Below are 20,548 nucleotides of genomic sequence, written 5' to 3'. Positions count from 1 at the left end.
TAAGACCCGTGGAGGAGAATGGGGAGTGTTCCAACTTTTCTGTATAGTTACGGGACCAGAGACCTCTCACCTTTCTAAATCTTAGATTTCTTCACAGTAAGAAGAGTAAAAATGTCTGTACTCTCCACAATGCTTAAATTTCAACTGTGGTGATAAGTAAAGAGTATGTTGTAAAATGTTTAACACAGAGAAAAACATTTAATAAAAGTTAACTATCATTTTTATGGAGCACTGGTGTTGGTTTAACCCATCTATCCATCTGTCTGTCCATGCCATCCATTAATTAACGAGTCAGTCTCATGTAGATCAGACCGGCCTTGAACTCACGATGTAGTTAAGGATGATGGGACCACAGGCACACATACCTGGTTTTGAGTAGAACTGAAGACAGCACGTAGGACTTTGGGGATGCTGGGCAAGCACTCCACTAACCAGTCCTGTTACTAATTTACACTTAAACTAAAAGACTATCCAAAGCTGAGTTAAAGCAAGTTTCTGCAGAATGGTTAAAATATAAATAAACATATGGCTGAACCTAATATATACTGCTTAGAAAGAAATTTAAATAATAAAAGTGATTTGCTGTATCATCTTACATTCCAGTCAAATGAAGAAACACAAGTCAACAAGAGGTACTGATGAGATCAATCACTGATAAGTTAGTTTTCCTCCCATTATTATGGACCATTGTATTGAAATACAGTAAATAAATGGCCTTGGTAAGTCCCCAGTAAGATGCTTTTGTTCAAAAGACACTCCTCTGAATCACAATGTTGTATTCTTTTTTTTTTTTTTTTTTTTTTTTTTTGGTTTTGTTTTTTTGTTTTTCAAGATAGGGTTTCTCTGTGTAGCTTTGCGCCTTTCCTGGAACTCACTTTGTAGACCGCCTGCCTCTACCTCCCGAGTGCTGGGATTAAAGGTGTGGGCCACCACTGCCCGGCCCGGCTCACCATGTTGTATTCTTTTTTTTGTTTGTTTGTTTTTCGAGACAGGGTTTCTCTGGGTAGCTTTGTGCCTTTCCTGGAGCTCACTTGGTAGCCCAGGCTGGCCTCGAACTCACAGAGATCCGCCTGGCTCTGCCTCCCGAGTGCTGGGATTAAAGGCGTGCGCCACCATCGCCCGGCTACGATGTTGTATTCTTAATATAAGGCTACAAACTATGTATGAAATAAGTCATGTTTAAACTTTCTCCTTTATCCCTTCACACTTGTAGTACAATTCTTGTCTTAGCTGACAAGTGACCAAAAGTAAAGGATTCTCTAGATGGGTCCTTTGCAAAGCAGCACTGAGAAGAAATGTGTAGCATTAAAAGATAATGCCCTTTCTATATTCACCAAAACAAATTAGAAAAAGCAACTTAAAGCAAAGCAAAAAGGACAAAAGAATAAAGGTTACTGTAGAAATCAAATAAATTGAAAACAGGACACCATGGAGATAAATAAAAAGGAGATTCAGGGAGATCAATGCAACTGCTAAACCATTCTGAAACATGAACAGAAGAGAAGGGTCAAGCACATTAAATGCCAGCACCAGACTCTACAGGTGACCTCACAAGGAAACTTCCAAATACTTACAAGTCTTTAGACCTGTTCTATACACTTCCAGAAAACAGAATGGATGGGAAAAATTTTCAACTAATTCTGAGGTCAGTCACAGTCTTCTAAAGCAAGACAAAGACATTACAAGAGCCTGCTTTGAGAATCACACCCTCTGAGAGGTTAGGAACCCTCCCCCGGTTATTTAAATCTTACATTTTCATTATCTGCTTACTTCCTATTTTCTGTGAAGAGACGGCTATTAAAGCGTGAACAAAGAGCTCTCTGTGTAGGCACTTCAGGCCTCTAGTCAGGCAAGTGCCACTACCTACTGTATGGGCACCAATAAGTTTATTTGTCGGCCTTAGTTGGTGGCTGCAATCAAACCATCTCAGCCACCTTTTTCCTCTCCTGGGTAAAGGTTCTCAGTTATTATGGCAGTCTACAACTTCTGTTTTCTCACCTCCTAGACCAGGAAAGACTTTTCTGCACACACGACTGTGAAAACAGTTCTCGAAAGACAAAGAGCTACAAATGGCCATGGCCATATATACTTAATACCTGACATCAACTGGCTCAACAAAACAGATTTAACACAAAACACCAAATAAAATAGGAAAAAATTACTTTCAAGTCAAAATGTTGTTTAAAATGTTATTCTGAATTTTACTTATAAAAGTAGGCAAAGGTTAGAAAAGATGAAACTTGGTATCAGAAAAAGACCTACTACCCAACTTGATTTAACTAAAATATTTACTCTAAGTTAGGCACAGTTTTATTTGCTTGAGAAGAAGCAGGAAGTTGTGAATGAATCAAAGAATTAGCTGCCTTTTGGGGAATGCTAACATGTAAATAATGAGTGCCATTTAGTTTTGTATCCTAAGAACAGCAAAATTATAGGAATTCAACCAAGGGAATGATCAAAAACTTACCTCCCTGGCAGTTTACCTTTCCGTGTGAATGGACTGTTCAGGTATGTGTGTCTGTCTTGTTAGATTTTAAAGGCCCTAGTATAGGGGTCAGAGTGGACAACTTTTCCTTCTCCCACCATGACTCACAGTATTGTCAAACCTCAACCAGAGGTACTGTGACTTTGCTTAGGATAACATAGTTTAGGCATATTTCACTATAAAACTAAGAATATTAATAAATGATAAAAGAGAACTCAAAGCAAAAAAGCAGACACATTAATTTTGTACTTTAAACACATTTACATTAGTCGTGTGTCTTTATGTGGACAATAACATGGAAACAGCTCTGGCACCCTGGTTCTCTAGCAGATAAAGGCATGGCAGGCATGATTCAAAGACAGCAATACTTACTAGGTTTATTCTCCCAGCCTTCTGCAATCTCTGTCTCTTCTATATTCCTAATTGGTCTTAACATGGAATAGAAACATGCTTAAGAAAAATCTGGGGCGTGTGTGTGTGCGCGCGCACGCACACAGGTGTACAAACTATCCTTATACAAATGGAACACCGTACAGTTTGTTTAAGGACACCACTCAAATCTTGTGTGGCATACATTTAAGAGCCAGAGTTTCTCCTTTAACTCCCAGATCTTTTATATGGATCTTAAACTACACTAGGTTAGAAATATAGATAGAAAAAACATTTAAAATTAAATGGCCATCTGACTCCGGCTGTTAAGCCTTTTTAGGCCCTTTCTTCAGATGAAAAGAAACAAATAATTTTCTCCCATTCATTTCCAAATGTGCACACTTTGTGAAACCAAGATCTAAGGCATGAGTTCATACTGTATTGTCACAAAAGACGAATGGCCCCCAAAGCTACTCAAAAGCGGGCTATGTGTGACAATTTTGTAGGACAGCATGTAAATTAACACTGGACACCTGAGTGAGTAGAAAGCAAACAGCAGATGTATTAAATTTACCAAATTCTACAGCTGAGCCAATGCTCCTAGCCATTCAGTCAGTGCTAAGTATTTCCTGTCCTATTTAGAATAGATGAGAGTTCTTAATTCTTAAGGTCCTTTTGAGAAGAATATTCTGGCCCATCATTTCCTACCTTTCCCCATGTGTACCTTATTTTCTCACCCTATCTACCTCACTAACGAAAACGTTTACCTTAGAATGTAATTTTGCAGAGACTGACATCACTGTACCAGCGGTGGTAAGAGTGCAGAGCAGTTCCAGCACAGTTCCAGAGTGATAATTACAGCAGAGCAGTGGGTTCAAATTTACCTTTGATGGTAAAGCAGCCAAAAGAGGTGAGAAAAGCTTTGATACTTTATCTGTAACTGCCTAATACAGAAAAACTGACAGCAAAAAGTAAAAAGGTGTGATATATAACTCCAACCCTTTCCCTGTTTTCTAAAAAGTTAGTTGGCATATAAATAAATATGAATCTTCAATGTTATTAACTTAAAGTTTAATAACAAAGTTCATTTAAAGTAATGAATAGTAACCCCCACAACTATAATTTACTTAATAGGCACATGCTCAGTTAATGTAATATATAGTAACGTAGCCTCTTAAAATCCTTCAAGTGTTTTGAAGGCTAGTTCTTACTCCTAGTTAAAATCATGCTGCTAGTGATCACCTTCTACAGTTGAGCAGGGCACTCATTTCAGACTGCTTCCTAATTGAGAGGTAGTTGACTGACAAACGACTTAAGGAACACTTCCAGAGTGGGTAGTGATGGCTGTGGACCTTGCAAGAAAGAAACTATTCACAGGAACAAATAAAACAAAATATCACATTTAAGAAGGAAGATTACAAAATCTGGTGACCAAGAACTTCTGGGATTTTTATCCTAGGACCATTCAGGTTCTAGAAGGATATGTATCGATGGTGTGAAAAATAAAATGTGCTACAAAAAATTTTAGGTGTAAAGAAATGCAATGCTTAGCTGTTTAAGTATTTTAAGACAATAAAAGGTTTTAAATATCTACCTTTCTGACTACAGTCAAAAGGGTTTGAAGAAGAACCCATGAAGTTAAGACCCCAATCTTATTCCCCTACTTATGCACTTACTTCAACTCAGCATTTTTTTTTTTTTTTGCTAAAAAACCAGTTAAGTGATTCAAATTATGGTAAATTCTAAAATTTTATACAGCTAGTTTGTTTGCTAAATGACCCTTAATTTTTCTCCTAAGGTCTAAAAGTTGTTAGTCAAACATACATTTTGCAACTAAAATAGTAATTTGTTTTTAAAGAAAAGTTTTATTTGTGGTATATAACTAAGATTTGAGTGGCCAAAGGCATGAAGAAACTCACCAAATTAAGAAACACAATCAAAATACTATGGTTCTCAGTTTGGGGGGAAAAATCAAAATGTAGCTTCATTCACAAGATACAAACTCAGTGATCCATAGTTACAATTCCTTCTAAAAAAATTCTGGCAGCCTGGAAAGTATTTGCTATTTGATTCAGTTGATTATGGATCTAAAAGCTGTATTTGTAAATAAACGTATTGACAAGAAGGAAACAAGTGGGAAAGAAGATGACTTTACTGCCTCACCTCCAGTCATTGTAGTTCTCAAACATTCTCTGAATAATGGTGGGAAAGAACAGGAATGTTCTTCTGGAATGACTCAGAGCTGAGCTGAAATTCTGTCCTGCTGTGACTTAGCTGGGAAAGTTACTCAATTCCCACTTCCCTAACTGTAAGATGAGGGTTAGGCTGACCTGCGTAGTTAAAGGATGCGTTATCTATATGTACATTGCTGTGCTGACTATATAAATACAACACAGTACTCAAAGAAGGGGCATTCTTTTCTCATTCCTGGAATTCTGATTTAAATCTGGTATTTTACAGTATTTATTCTTCTTTGTATTGGGACCAAATATATATTTATCATGGATTTTATAGCATCTACTTTTTTATAGAGTTGTATTTTATTAACAAAATGTAAAGCTCCTCAGTTTTATTCATAGTTCATGTATTAAAAACAACTTATTTGGAACTCACACAATCACTGTATTTGCTGTTTTCTTGTACATTCAAATGAACCCCCAAAGAACACATATCCTTAGAAGCATTAACTTTTGTTGTGTTCATGCTTATCTAATACGCCGGCTGGCACTGTAGGTGCTCAACTGGTATTTGTTGAATTAATTATGAATGAACCAGTGAAAACTGTGTTAACTAACTAGCCTTCTCTTTCACTGCTGGAGTTAGAAATCAAACCAGGTCATGGGACTGGCACCAGAGCTGGGGAGAGAATTCTAGAATATTTTGCTGAACATTTTGACAGCTGAAAAGATTCTCTAGAAATTCCTTTCAGTTTAAGAATGTAGGTTAATTTGTTTGCACATTTGTGAATAAAGATTTCTAGTGCTCAATTTATAGACTAATTCCACATCTCTTGCCTAAGGTTCAAATTCACTAGAGACTATGCTTTTTCGTTTAGAGAATTTTAGTTTAACATCTCTTCCATCTATCCACACATGGTTTTCTATGCTTTGGTTTTCATTACAGTTCAACATCTTTCAACCGTAAGGATTTCTGAAATGGATTTTTGGAAACATCCTCAAAATAAAACTTCTATTTTATCATGTATCCTACTTATTTTAGATGTCAAAATCTTGATGATAAAGAAGAATTTTAGTCTACTGGATGAATTCACTTTTTTTTTTAACTTCAGTCTTATGTAAAGATGAGTAATCTATGGCTAATGGGTCAAATCAAGCCTAGTGTCTATTTTTGGTAAATAAAGTTTTATTGGAACACAAATAGCACATTCAACTATTCAGTTGTTTACATACTATCTATTCCTGCTTCTGCACAACACCAGAGATAGAGACCATATGGTGACAAGTCCTGAAATAAGTACTAACTGGTCATTTATGAAAACAAAGCCAAGTTTGCCAGCCTCTTGCCTTACTTCTAAGCCTTCACTTAGTAAATAATCTGCAGGCAACATAAATAGCAAACATTACTGCACAGCTGCAACATGTAGTGAAGATGTTGCTCTTTTTAGACATGTTTACTGTCTCTTTAAAAATTGCATAAAATATGAGTTGGCAACATCATGATCCTGTCTCAGATGAGAATGCTGAGGCTTCAACAGGTGCTTTTATGTTACTATTAGGGAAAAAAAAGAATAATGATTCTTAATTTTCATAAAGCATCAAGTGCAAAACTTTACTTTCAAGTATGATGGGTGATTTTGGAAACATTTGACTAAAATTCCAAAATGATGGTCACAAGACAAAGTCAAAACTAACAAGATAGCAGACAACTACTGTCACTAAAATCATGAGAACTGCATAAAGTTCACCAAAACAACCACGATTTTGAACACTACAGGCTATTTCTAAGGAAAGAAAGAATATCATTATACCAATTAGAGGTATATATGGTAAACCCACTTGAAAAAAAGAAAGGAAGGGCCAGCTTCTCCAAATAGCAATCCAATCAAACCAAATTTAGCTGACCTGTATGCTAGATAAGAGGAATTTGACAATGACTGGGAACACAATGATAATTCCTTTTTTAAAAAAAGATAATCTCTATCTTTAAAAAAGTAAAAACAAAAAACAAAAACCCAGAAGAGTTGGCAACTAAAAATGAGCAATAAAAGCCCATTCAGACTGACTAAGAAGTGTAACACTGACAGAACTGCTGAGCAGGTCCATGACATGCAGAAGAATAAGGCTTACAGTCAAGAAATAAAAAATGAAAATCCACCATAAGAACAACCTGGACAAAAGAAGAGATGCCACTGCTGTGGTTTTTCTAAACCGAGTGTTTTCTTGTGGCCACTGCATCCTTTACTGCCCTTCACTGTGCTTAAGCTTCTATAATCAGCTCTAGTCAGAAGCATCCCATTAGTCATATTTGGGTTTTGCACCCATTTCCTGTGTGGGCAGGAGAAAGCAAGTTATTTCTTGGATTTTGTTGTGGTGTGGGCCAGGCTTCACATTTCATCACGATTCATATTGTACAGCAGGGAATCCACCAGGTCAGAAAGGGGCTTCAATTGTTTACGAGGCTCCTCTCACAAGACAAATGCTCCACTGGACATGGTATCTCAGAAGATTAGCTGAAGCCTTCTGGGGGAAGGAAAGCAGCCTAGTTCTCAGGAGCACTATCTAAATATATAAGTATACTAACCATATGCCATATACTAAAACATATACATAGTGCTAACTACTCAACACCTATAAAGGCACCTCTTGGGTCTCTTTCTTTTTTTAAAGCAGCCATCAAAGCAGCACTTGAAATCTCCTTTGCTCTCCTACTCCCTTCTCCTTTCCCTGGCTATTGTCTACTAGGATTTATTCTGCAAAGTTACACTGTGTCAGTTAACTCTGGCTCCCAAAAGTTCAAGAAACTCCACAGCACAAACTCAGCAAGAAAGCTCTGTATGCTGAGATGTAACACCGTTATAACTGCACAAGTCAGGAGCTTTGTTTAACAAAACACATGAACGAAAACTTGAATATAAACAGTGATAGGATCTGGAAGTCGTTTGTTCCCTAAGGGTTCATGTGCTAAAAGCTTGGTTCTCAGTACGGTGGTGTGAAAGCTGACGGAATTTTGGATGTGTGGTTTCTACTATATTATACAAGGCTAGGTGCTGCCCCTGGGAAGGGATTTAGGTAGTTCTTGGAGAGGACAACTATCAAAGCCTGAGCCTGGCCTCTATCAGTTCTCTAACCTAGCTTAACTGTTATGTGGCTGGTTCTCCACGCCTCCCCAACTCTTAATCTTGCCATGCACTATGATGTGACATAGCCAATAGGGACCTCACTAGAACTGAGCCAGAGTCGGCTCCATGCCCCTGAACCTTCAGAACCGTGAGCCTCTACTTTTAATACTAAGTTAGATGCTTTAGGTATTTCATTCTAGCATGTTAAAAAGCTGATTGACAAAAGCAGAAATTTACCAAGCCGATAGAGTAGGACAAACCCTCAACATTCCCATAGAAGGAGTAGCTAGGATAAAGTACTCCATTAGAAAACACAATAGTCGGTTTTGAAAAAATTCATTCATTTCAGATAAAACTGAATTGAAGTCCCAATTCTAGTAGCAAGGTCCTAGTTAAGGCTTTTAACATCCAAGTTTTCCTTATGTAAGAGTTGGACTAGATGATACTAACAATGTCAAAATTCAGCATACATAGTAATGAACTTTATCATGAAATTTCACACATATCTATCAATAAACTTTGTTCTAATTGGTCCTTTTTCCATTGCACCCCACTGGTTCCTCTCCTTTCTCCAATGTCCTCCCTTTGCATTCATGTCCTATGGCTCCTATTACCCTATCTTTGCCCCCATCCCCTTCTAATTTCTTCCTTTCTTCTCAAGATCTCCCTTCTGGTTCCACGGCCTACACACAATTTTAAATGTTTTACATGTGAGAGAAAAATAGTACTCGTCTTTCTAAGATTTGCTTACTTAACATAATGATTTACAGTTCCACTCACTTCTCCGAAAATGTTATAATTGAACTTTTCTTTATGACTGTATAAATTCTACTCTAAGCATGCACATGTGGTGATATTGTGTTCCCCAAAATATTGTGCACCCTAATAAAATTGTCTGGGGTCAGAGAACAGAACAGCCACTAGATACAGAGGCCAGAAAATGGTGGCACACATGCCTTTAATCCTATCACTTGGGAGGCAGAGATCCGCCTGGATCTCTGTGAGTTTAAAGCCACACTGGAAACAGCCAGGCATGGTGACTCACACCTTTAATCCTGGGAAGTGATGGCAGAAAGCAGAAAGGTATTTAGGTGTGAGGACAAGGAACTAGAGCTGGTTAAGCTTTTAGGCTTCTGAGCAACAGCTCAGCTGAGATTCATTCTGGATGAGGACCGAGAGGCTTCCAGTCTGAGGAAACAGGATCAGCTGAGGAATTGGCAAGGTGAGGTGGCTGTGGCTTGTTCTGTCTCTCTGATCTTCCAGCATTCACCCCAATAACTGGCCTCAGATTTGATTTTATTAATAAGACCCTTTAAGATTCCTGCTACTGGTTTCCGTCAATGGACTGTAACTTGGGATATGTAAGCCAAATCTCTTCCTCCTCAAGTTGCCTTTGGTCATGGTGTTTCAACACAGTAATAATAACCTTAACTAAGACACCATGACAGTCACAATATTATATAATTCAATAAACTGCACTCCTATTTTACTAGTCCAAATAAATAACAGAAAGGGACTAACAGCCAAGTCACAAGATGTTTGTAGATCAAATAGCTAAAAATCAAGATACACTGGGAACAATATTTACATGACAAAAAATTCCTTAATTTACTGGACTCACACAATCTGTAAATAGGCCAACTAGCTAATTTTAAAAAATGAACAACAGGTACAAATAAGAAATGAGAATCCAGTAAGAAATGTTGTGGGCACACCTTAACTGTAGGATCAGAAAGAGTAAGGCAGGAGGAACCTAAGTTCAAGGCCAGCTTAGACTACAGAGCAAGTTCCAGGACAGAATGGACTAAAAAAACAAGACCCAAAACCAAAGAAGGGGAGAGCATAGGACAGGAAAGAAAAAGAAAAACAAGCAGGGAAAGAATACAAATGGTTAACAATGTTCTAAAATGTTCAATTTTTAATGAAATATAAATTAAAGCAACATACCTTTTTTTTTTTTTTTAATCTATCCAATGGTAAAACCAAAAAGTTTAGTGATACTCAGGACTGTTCATAGCGCATTGTCCATGTGCACCTAAATCCATGAAACGTTTTAGACTCAAAATATGGATCTCGCCGGGCGGTGGTGGTGCACGCCTTTAATCCCAGCACTCGGGAGGCAGAGCCAGGCGGATCTCTGTGAGTTCGAGGACAGCCTGGGCTACCAAGTGAGTTCCAGGAAAGGTGCAAAGCTACACAGAGAAACCCTGTCTCGAAAAACCAACAACAACAACAACAAAAATATGGATCTCTTCTCAAAAGTTGTTAAAATACAAACATGATCACTATAATATTGTTTAGTGCAAAAACTGGAAATAAAAAGCTTATCATAGATATTTATAACATACCCATACAATAAAATATCATGTACCATTTCAGAGTAATTAATTAATTTCAATATATAGCATCTTTAAGATAAATTAAGGAATTAAGGAGAGCAAGTAGAGAGTGTTTAAAAAACTTTTAAATGGGGGGAAATGGATAAGTAAATGAATTTCCAAAGTTTTCTGATATGAACTACACAAACCGCTTTAGATGGCTAACTTTGTTCAGAGGCCTGGCTAGTCCTCAGGCTTGGACAAGAAGTACTTATCCTGGACCATCTCCCTAAGCCCCTCATTTTACTTCTTAAGATTATTAGGATAGTAGGATTATGAACTAATTTTTGTCTTTTGTATATTTTTGTTGAAAGATCCTTTGCTATTATTTCATCTGAGAAAAAAGATAAAGCATAATAGAAAGATAAATATTTATATTGTACTAAATTTTCTGTTTTTACTGATAGCATTTATATTTCCGAAGAGCTGAATAAGCTTTCTTACAGGCTCACCATCCAAGCTATTGGAAGAAAAGCACTCTGCTAATTTAAAAACATTAAAAAAAGTAAACAAAATGACATAAAACAACAAATGTAAGATGACTACATCTGGACCACTTTAAAACTGCCTACTCCCCCCCACTCTTTTTTTTTTTTTTTTTTTTTAGAAAAGTGAAAAAAGATCTAGATTACATTGGCTACATTTCTTGGATTCAATGGATCCAATCTTTTACATGGTGCACAACTGTTGCTTCCCAAGCCTATTAGTGTCAAAGGCTGATGTAATTAGAATGGGGCTGGAGAGAAACCACAGAGAAAGGGAAGTTAGAGACCTAGTGTATAGTGTTTCACAGTCGGTGAAACAGAAGTACACGTAAACAAGAGAGGACATGTATTAGAGCTGGTAGAGCTGCTGACGTCTACGGGCTACTCACCAGCACAACTCACAAGCACTCCCCCAAGGAACCGTGGATCCTCACAGGCTATGGTAGAGTATATCTCTAAATAGCCTCAAGGGACCATTACCATCCTGCCCTACTCTTTTTAATTTTTATCGACACAGTAGCAACATATCCCCCTAGCTATCTGAGATTGTTTAGAAGTGAAGGCCAAGAGCATGTGAAGAGGTTACTATCATGGAATTTTGAAAGCCCTTAATAGCCTGTGAAAGTGAGTTCAGATCTCAGTCCTACCACCCACTCGAGAGCTTCACGATCTTGGGCAAATTACTTATCTTACCTCTAAAATGTCTAAAATTATACTCATGGGTTGATGTGTTAATAATATCTGTATATTACATCACAATAGTCAAATATATAAAATGTTAAGAACATACTGTTTTAAAGTGTTAAGCAATTATGAATAGGAATCTCAGTAATTCAGTTATCCATTTCTTCCTAGGTTAACACACAATATTACCTTTTTCTGGACTGTTGTTCAGGATCACAACTATAAACATAAATAACAAGCTTATGATTATACAAAAATTTTCCACAAGTTACCAAATAATCATCTTACACATACTGTACAAGACAGTTTGGTGAGAATTTAAGTTTACCACATACTTGCCGTTATCCTAATTATTTCTAAACTGTTGCAAGTAAATAAAAAGTCCTCTCTGTCTACATTCATTGTCAGGACTAAGTTCTTCTAGCAAGCCTCGTATTTTCTTAATGGGCTGACTCTAAGCCTTAGTGAGCTAAGAAAATGGAAAAAACACAACTACTTCAAAGCAGACTGATACAGCTTTTAAAAAAATGTGTATGCTTTAGATTCAGACAGCCTTTGATTTAAACCCAAGTTGGGCTAGTAGTCTGCAACCTTGTTGAATTAACTCCTCCAAATCTTAATTTCCTCATTCTTAAATGAGGATATAGAAACAGGATGGTAAAAAAAAAAAAAAAAACAAAAAAAACAAAAACACATTTGAAAATGAGTTAAAAAAAAAAATCTCAGAGTGCTTTCTACTACTGTGTAACATACAAACTAACCAGTGACTGGTAATTACTATTACATAACTAGTGAGGTTTATTAAAATCATGGCTAAGGGGAAGAATTTCTTACTAGGAACATAGACTTTAATGTGTGAAACTCCTTTGGGTTATTCTGGAGCTGTGAAGATGAAAAGAACATAGCATCTAATACCCAGAGGCTCAGGGGCTAACGAAGGATAAACACACAGCAAAATCACAGCGACCTGACAAATGAAGCAGCATTAAGAAACTGAGTTCCCTTTCAAGTTGAACGTTTCCTGGAAGAGGTGATAGTTAGGCTAAGAGGACAAACATGAATTCACCAGCTTGGAGACTAACTTGTGAAGCTGACTTGGCCAAACAGGGCTTAAGTGCACATGGACTACTGCAAGAAATACAAGTCAGGGTCTGGAAGAGAGCTTCCAGACAGGTGAGAAAAACAATCCCTGAACACATCACAATGGCTCAGTAGACCAAAAGAAAGAGGAGCTGGAAGAAGTGACACAGAGTCACAAGACGTAGACTCTACCATCAAGTTAGAGAAGGAAGTTCACTGAGAAAAAGAACATGCTTAAATAAATCCTGATCCCTTCAGTTAACTAAGATGAGCAGGATGGGGACTGGGCAAAGCAAGAAAACAGAGTGTGGGCTGACTTGAAGTGGTGCTAAGACTGGAGAGTGAAGCCAGGTAGTCTTGACAACCCCCAGATATGGAGGGAAATCCCCCAGTTTCCAGTTGGGATGAATGGTTCGGTTATGAAGTTAACGGGAGACAATAGAGACAATTTCAAGAATGCTATATCGTAACTACATTCAGTTAGTCTTACCAATGTTTTGTATTCCAATCACTTAGGTCTGAGCAGGACAGGAAAAACAAATACAACTCATTTTGAGAGAGCAGTGTGGCGTTCCACTACTGGTTGATGTATTATTCTTTTACCAACCATTGAAAGAGGTTGTGATTCAGGTTTCGGTCTGCTACTAGCTACGGCAGTTCACATACATGTGAACATCCACAACTAAGCAGATCAAATACATGTGAAAAGTCTAAATTGTGATGCCATTAAATGGAGAAAAGACTATCAGCCTTGTATAATGATGTGGTTGTTTTAAAACAATCAAAATCCCCAAAACTGCTTCTGCTTGCCTCCTAACACAGGCCTATGAAGCAGGATACCACTGCTCACACCTTTTAAGAATTGAAATCTCGACCACAGGCTCACACTTTTGGAAGAGGACCAAGATGCTCACAGTTGTCATAAAATTATACTTTCAGAAAATAATTTTAAACAATATTAAGTTCTTTTTATAATTAAAAAGGTAGTTTTAAAGTCCAAGGGCAGGTTAGCTTAGAACTTTTCAAGTCCCTCACAAAGTGAATTTATTTCTATTAATTTGGGTTTCGACTGGAATTTGGCTTTCTTAATCCTATTTTTTTTTTACCCTCAAATACAGCATGAGTAGACTGAAGTACTATTTACTACACACATACAGACTCCAGATGAAATCAATGGAGTACCCAAATAAAATGCTTTTGAAAAACTCCTCCGACTACCTAACCACTACAGATGCCAAATGACAACCTTATCACCCGAAGCGAGTCCTAAACACATACACACACACACATATATATATATATACTGTGTGTTGGAGGAGAGGGAAAAGGCCACACCCAAAGTTAAGACTTCACAGTGAAGTGACACCAAGTTTCAGGAATTGAACTACTTTGGGGGGGGGGGGCGCACTCGCTAACTTTCACGGTTAACGAACGTCTCTGGATTCTTTCCATTCCCACCAGGCCCCCAAGTTCAAGAAAGAAATCGTTCCGGATTCTAACTGCTTAGGTTACTTCTCAGTAACCCGCAAGCCCAAGATGGAGAACCGTCTCATTCAAAGACAGACTCCAGTACCTGGTCTCTTGAACAGAGACTACCAGGGCGCCGGTTACCCGAGGAGGACGGGGGGCGGTCAGGAAGGCCACAGCCGCCGTAGCGGCACAGCGGTTACCTGGCACCGATCGGCCGCAGAGTTCCAGGCCCTTCGGCCTCCAGGAGTCTCCCCGGCCCGCCTGGCTCCCGGCGCCCCGTGGGCTTCGCGGCCACGCCACCCCGGCGCATCCCCGGCTCACCTTGGCCACATAGTCCTTCACCTCGTCCAAGTCTCCGTTTTTCAGGGCCCACATGAACTCCTTGTCGCACATCACTGCAGCGGGTGGGCCGGCAGGCCGGGCCGAAGTGGCGGGTACGCCCGACGAGGGGACACGAGGAACCGACGCGCCTCAGGCCGCCGCGAGGGCGAGGCTGCGGGCCGCAACGACCGTTGGGGCGGGAGAAAGTTCTTTTGCAGCCGCTGGGCCCAGCCGAACAGGTTCCGCCTGGCTGGGGGGGGGGGAGAAGCAGGACGTTTGCACTTCCGGTTCACGCCCCGCTAGGACCCGCCTGCGACTTCCTCTTCCTCTTCCTCTCCACGGCACGCCCGGCTCTGGACCCCGCCCCGGCGGCTTACCTCGGGGAGGGTCAATTGTGCGCAGACTCAGTGTCCTGCCTTGCGGGCGCAGAGAAGAGGAGGGGCGTGGTCCAGTGGGCGGGGCCGGGAGGCTGAGTGACAGAGATCCCGGAGGTCTCGAACGTCAGGGGGTAAACCTGGGAAGGTTACAATGTTCTAGGTGAGATTAGGACATTTCTACTCCACTACAGAAGGGAAAATGTTAGTATTCGAGGGCTCACTTTCTAATAATGCCAAGAAGTGTTTACTTTAGATCGTCTCCGTCTCTTTTTACCACTTTAAATCATTAACAAAAAGAGAAACGAAACAACCCACTCTAAAAAAAATGAGAATTTCATCTATACATATAAAGTATCTTGATAAAATCCACTCCCTTTCTCTGCTCATTCCACCACTACTTTTCCTTCCCAATTATATGCCAACTCTCTTTAAAAAAACTCATTTTTATTTATATATTGTATTTTTCCTGGATGTTTGTATTTATGTGTATCACATGTGTGCTGCTGCCCAAGGAGGCAAGGAGAGGCTTCAGATCTCAGGGAGCTGAAGTTACAGACTGTTTTGAGCCTCCATATGGACCATGCTGGAAACCAAACCTGGGTCCTCTGCAAGAGGAGCAAATGTTCTTAACCATCTCTCCATCACCTCTCTCTCTCTCTCTCTCTCTCTCTCTCTCTCTCTCTCTCTCTCTCTCTCTCTCTCCTCTCAGACCACTGGGTCCACTTTGTGCTTCCTGTGTGTGCATGCATGCATGCAGGACCTGCTTTGTTTAGCCTTGAGGCCTCAAACTGAATTCCTGTTCTTAGACATCTTTGGCTGGGTCGGGCTCTATCCTTTCTCTTCTCCCTCCCCATTACCATCCTGCCTTTTCTCCTTCCTTTCCTCAACTATGCAGTATTGTTTGGGACTCAAGACCCTGCTATCCACCAGAAGGAAATAAAAAGGAAAGAATAAAGCGGTTTTTGCTCAGAAGGAAATCTTCAACACACAGTTAAGAAGACAACAATATCATTATGTTTATGTTTTCAATTGTTTACCTCGTTGCATATGCAGATCTACAGACATGGGAATGATTGTGCTACAGCATCCATGTAGAAGTCAGAGGTCGACTTGCAGGAAGAGTTTGTTGCTTCTACTACATGGGTCCTGGGGATTGAACTTAGGTCATCATCAGACTTTGCTGCACGAGTCTTTACTGTTTGCACCATCTTGCCAACTCACCCATGTGACTTTAGTACATTAGTACTATGCATTACGTCCCGTGGTGGAAACTGTGTGATGGGGATGGAAAGCTAACTCATTTTCCTGTCCAGCAAATGATACCTAACATGTTTAGTGTAATTTGCATTAAAATTTGTGTGGTTTAAAAAGCATTCACTTTTTAATTGGTGGATACTATCTTATAATCTTAATGACTCAAACATAAGTATATACCAAGGAGCATTGAGAAAAAAATCTTACTGGAACTCTCATGCATATTGGATAATATTATCATTCAGTAAATAATTAAACCAAACTAGTTTACTTCTGTTCTGCACAGTACAGAGGTTGAAAGCACAGAGTGGAGTGAAATGCATAGGTTTTTAAATATAAGTTGCACTCTGACTGATTTTGTGTCATCTCCAAGTTATTTAACCCCTTTTGCCTCAAATTTTGCAGCAGAACAAGGCTGTTTGGTGAGTATGTGTGCATTTGCTATCATTTAGTAACAACCGATAAAGACTTCCCACCACAAAGAAAACCTCTGAATAACTGACAACTGCTTATGTTGTTATACTTTTCATTTTGGCTCTGATGGTTGAGAGTACAAAACCACATGTCCATCAGTGACACTTCTCTGGAAGGAAACTTCAGTAAAAACAATGTGAGGCAAAATTTGATTCCTCACAAACTTTCCCAAGTGATCTCTGAGTTACAGGACATGGCAGCTCTTGGTTCATCACTAACCAAGACTTCTATGTGATCTACTTTTACATCCAGCATTTCATGAGATTGTCTCAAGCTTAGTATGTTTAAAACGGAATCTTGTCTCATAGATTCTAAACTTCAATAACTTTCTATTCTTCCTGGTTCTATAAATGGCCTAAATGACCACCCAGTCACCCAAACCAGAAACATGAAAGTCACAACACCTCCAGCTATTCCCAGCTTTCTCCTAACCCAGCCTTTGAAGTCCCTCAAAATACTTCGGAATTGGTTGACTTGTAGATTTCAGCACTGACCCACACGTTCACTCAAGCTGCCATCTCTGTCTGCTACAGAGGTAGGTCTAGCAGATCTCAGTTTTGATTTCATCCTGTCCCAGGTAACTTTTTTTTCCCCACACAGAGCGTTGCTGTTTTAAAGCTCAAACAGCATTCACTCCTTGTTTTAAGTGTCGAGCCGCTTCCGAGAGTACATCCATCAGATCAGGGCCCCTGTGATCTTCCCTGGAAAGCCTGATCCCATGACACCCCTCCCACCACTGCTTCTTGAGGTTTTAATCTCACCTTTTGTCTTTTTCAGGAAAAGCCCTGCACACTCCAGCCTATGGCCTTCATGTGTGTTATTTCCTGTCTAGGATTCTAATTCTTGCTGGCTTGGAATTCGCTTGCAGATGTTACCTTGAAGCAAGCCTTCTAAAACTACTCACTTCAGTCATATAGCTCCCCCCAACCCCTCACTTTTTGCCAAGTCACAGTATTTACCCAGAGATTTTCATTACTTTTTACTTACCTATTTTGGAAGATCTTTACAGCATTCAATAAATGTTTCCTTTTATCTGTCAATACCATTCTGGGTACAAGAGAGAATTGCTCTTCCTGGATTCTTTGTAGCTGAGCAAGGTCATGGAACTAATTTTGGACTATTACTATGAGTACAAGTAATACGAGTCACTTCTAGGCTGGCTGGTTCAAGACTCTTCAGAACCCAGTTTTCCCTTCTGCTGTAGCAATGAACAACACTTCAGTGACTACAAGGTAAATGGGGGTCCTGAAGGAGCATATGCACAGAGCTCGCCCCATCCTATGCTGAACGTGTAGTATGAACGAAATAATTCGTTGCTTTAAACCACCGAGACTTGGATTCTTCCCTGGAGCAGCACTGAGCCAATCTTGATTAGTACAGAACTAATTTCCAGTTTGAAGAAGTGGCTGGAACAAAAGCAGTGAATGGATTACTCTGACTTAAGGACCAGGGAGTACACAGAAAAGGAAGTGATAGAAGTCATGAGGATGGGGATTCACATTCACAGGAGCAAAAGATTGGGAAGCACTATCATGAGAACGGTGCAGTCTGGAGGCAGATGATGTAATCCATAGGCTTGGAACTGTAGTGGAGGAAGCTGGCACTGGGAGCACAGTTCTCCGTGTTGGTAAATAGTGATTACATAAAACAGTGCAGGGAAAGTTCAGCTTAGAAAATAACTGTCCAGTTTGCAAATAAAAATGCAAGTACGCCTAAGGGATGCCTCAGCAGTTAAGGGTGTGTACTGCCCTTGGAGCAAGGAGTTCAGGTCCCAACATCCAGTTTGGGCAGCTTGTAACTAACTGCCTGTAACTCCAGCTCCAGTAATCCAGTGTCTTCTTTCGTCCTTCACTGTCACTGTCACTCATGTGTACATTCCTACACACAGATACAGACATATACATATAGTTAAAAATAAAATATTTAAAAAATGAAGTCGATTATAGGGAGTCCAAAAATATGGAAATATGAACAACTAGAAGAAAAAAGTGATTTTTACGTTTAATTATTAAAAATAAGCAAAAAAGAGAGGAGATGGGGGGAGAGAGGGTAACAAAGGCTGATTAGCATATAAACTTGAGGACAGAACACATTCTAGATTAAAGTAGTATTTAAGTGAAACCTCTCAGTAGTACAAAATAGCACATGTATTGCTAGCCCAACAGGCTGAAAGACAAGAAAGAAATAAGCAAGGAATGACAATGGCTGGGATTAGTACACATAGAGCTTACTTGGATCAACTGTAGAAGTAGCTGACTGAAGTTCTGAGAGTGAGGCCTGAACACCTGTCGTCATATTTATAAGAAACTGTGGATAGTCTTGAAATGACTCGGGACCTCTTCCTCTGTGTATAGGAAGCTTGAGAAAGTTGCTTGAACTCTAAGAAGCACATATTCTCTGAAACTTACTCAAGATAACAAGTGAGATCAGGGAAAAGAGCCCTTCAGAAGGGGATAGCTAAGAACAGCCCAAAGCCATGACCTGCAGGAGGAAGGTGTTTTAGATTCGAACTGGGACTTAATCAAAGACCATCCCCTCCCCCAAGGGGCTCCTTGCAATGCCTGTGCAAGGTTGCAAAATAGCCACAGACTATGATTGGTGTCTGTGCCCCCACTCACTCTTCCTCTTTCTGAATGGGAGTGGTTATTGTGGTTATCATGCTCCCACATTTGTCTGCATACTAGGTACAGGGGAATGATACTTTGTTACTCAGTTCATATGTCTCCCGATCAACAAAAGGCATACAAACCCTACTGTGAGACCCTGAACGTTGAGCTTGATAACTCTATTGTCCTGTGTGTTTTTGTAGTTCTGAAGATTTGAATTCAGGGTCTTTTCACATGCTGGCAAAGCACTCTACCACTGAGTTATGTTACCCAGCAAGCTTGATGCTCTAATAGCATAAAAATTTTTGGGTTATTTTCCTCAAAAGACATTATACATTTATTTTGCATGTGGGAAAAATCATAACCCCAATATCTAAGGACCAGAAAGGCAAACTGATTATCAATAGTTTTTGATCTTGCTTCCTCCTTTGGGGAGGTCACTTTTTGGTCCCTAAGGCTTAAGTGGGCACTTGTGAGTAGTTCTTGCAAGTGAGATGTGAACATTTAACATTTAAGAAAACACCCAAGCATTTGATAGGCATTGTGCGTTTTTGTAGCACTCTTTTCCAAACACAGTGGCAACCCTCAAACCAGGTTTTGGAGTAACCATGTCAAGAAGATTCCGTTACCCATAATAGACATGTAATATCATTGAGGAATGTTTTGTATTGAATGCCACTAAAATTTCAGGCATTGTATGCCACAGTGAAATAACACAGTTCATCTTGAATAATAAAACTACTACTTACTATCTCTTGCATTACAGTGAAAGATGTCATAATATACTACAGAATAGATGTTGTTCGACACCACAGCCTCTAGGGTTTGGGCCCAAGGGCACAACCCTGTGCCCCCACACCACCACCCATTGCAGTCCCAGTTTCAGGCCAGCAGGCAGATATCCTTCAGGCAGGTCAGACTACCACCATCCCCCACCAGACCCTGTAACCTACAAGCCCCACCCCTCCCAACCCACCTACCCTCTGAGACTACAGTTGCTCCCTGAGACAGAGCCCACCAGTGCTGATTGGACTAAGAGCTGTTCCCTGAGACACAGAATCCATCAGCACCGATTGGACCAAGATCTCTGATTAGACCAAGAGCTTCCCATTGGACCAAGAGTATCGATTGGACCAAGAAAGGCTCCCTCAGACACAGACACTGCTTGCACCAAGTGGAGGCAGAGATGGGTAGACGTCAGTGCAAAAATACAGCCAACAACATAAAGACCAATATGGCACCATCAGAACCTAGTAGTTCTACATC

At 39.7% G+C, this 20,548-nt stretch overlaps 1 protein-coding gene across 1 annotated transcript in view; it reads right to left on the bottom strand.

The window, feature by feature from the left end:
* Positions 1 to 14,920, bottom strand: part of Mtpn (myotrophin) — a 31,228-nt gene extending 16,308 nt beyond the window's left edge. The window contains exon 1 of the mRNA XM_028866098.2: positions 14,572 to 14,920. Within this exon, the coding sequence (XP_028721931.1) occupies positions 14,572 to 14,643 (72 nt within the window). The 5' untranslated portion in view covers positions 14,644 to 14,920. The remainder of the gene's footprint in view (positions 1 to 14,571) is intronic.
* Positions 14,921 to 20,548: the final 5,628 nt, after the last annotated feature.

This window comes from Peromyscus leucopus, chromosome 3, assembly GCF_004664715.2.
Source record: "Peromyscus leucopus breed LL Stock chromosome 3, UCI_PerLeu_2.1, whole genome shotgun sequence".
In the NCBI taxonomy this organism is placed as follows: Eukaryota; Metazoa; Chordata; class Mammalia; order Rodentia; family Cricetidae; genus Peromyscus; species Peromyscus leucopus.
The sequence above is the reverse complement of the archived record's forward strand: the minus strand, read 5'-3'. Positions and strand labels throughout refer to the sequence as shown.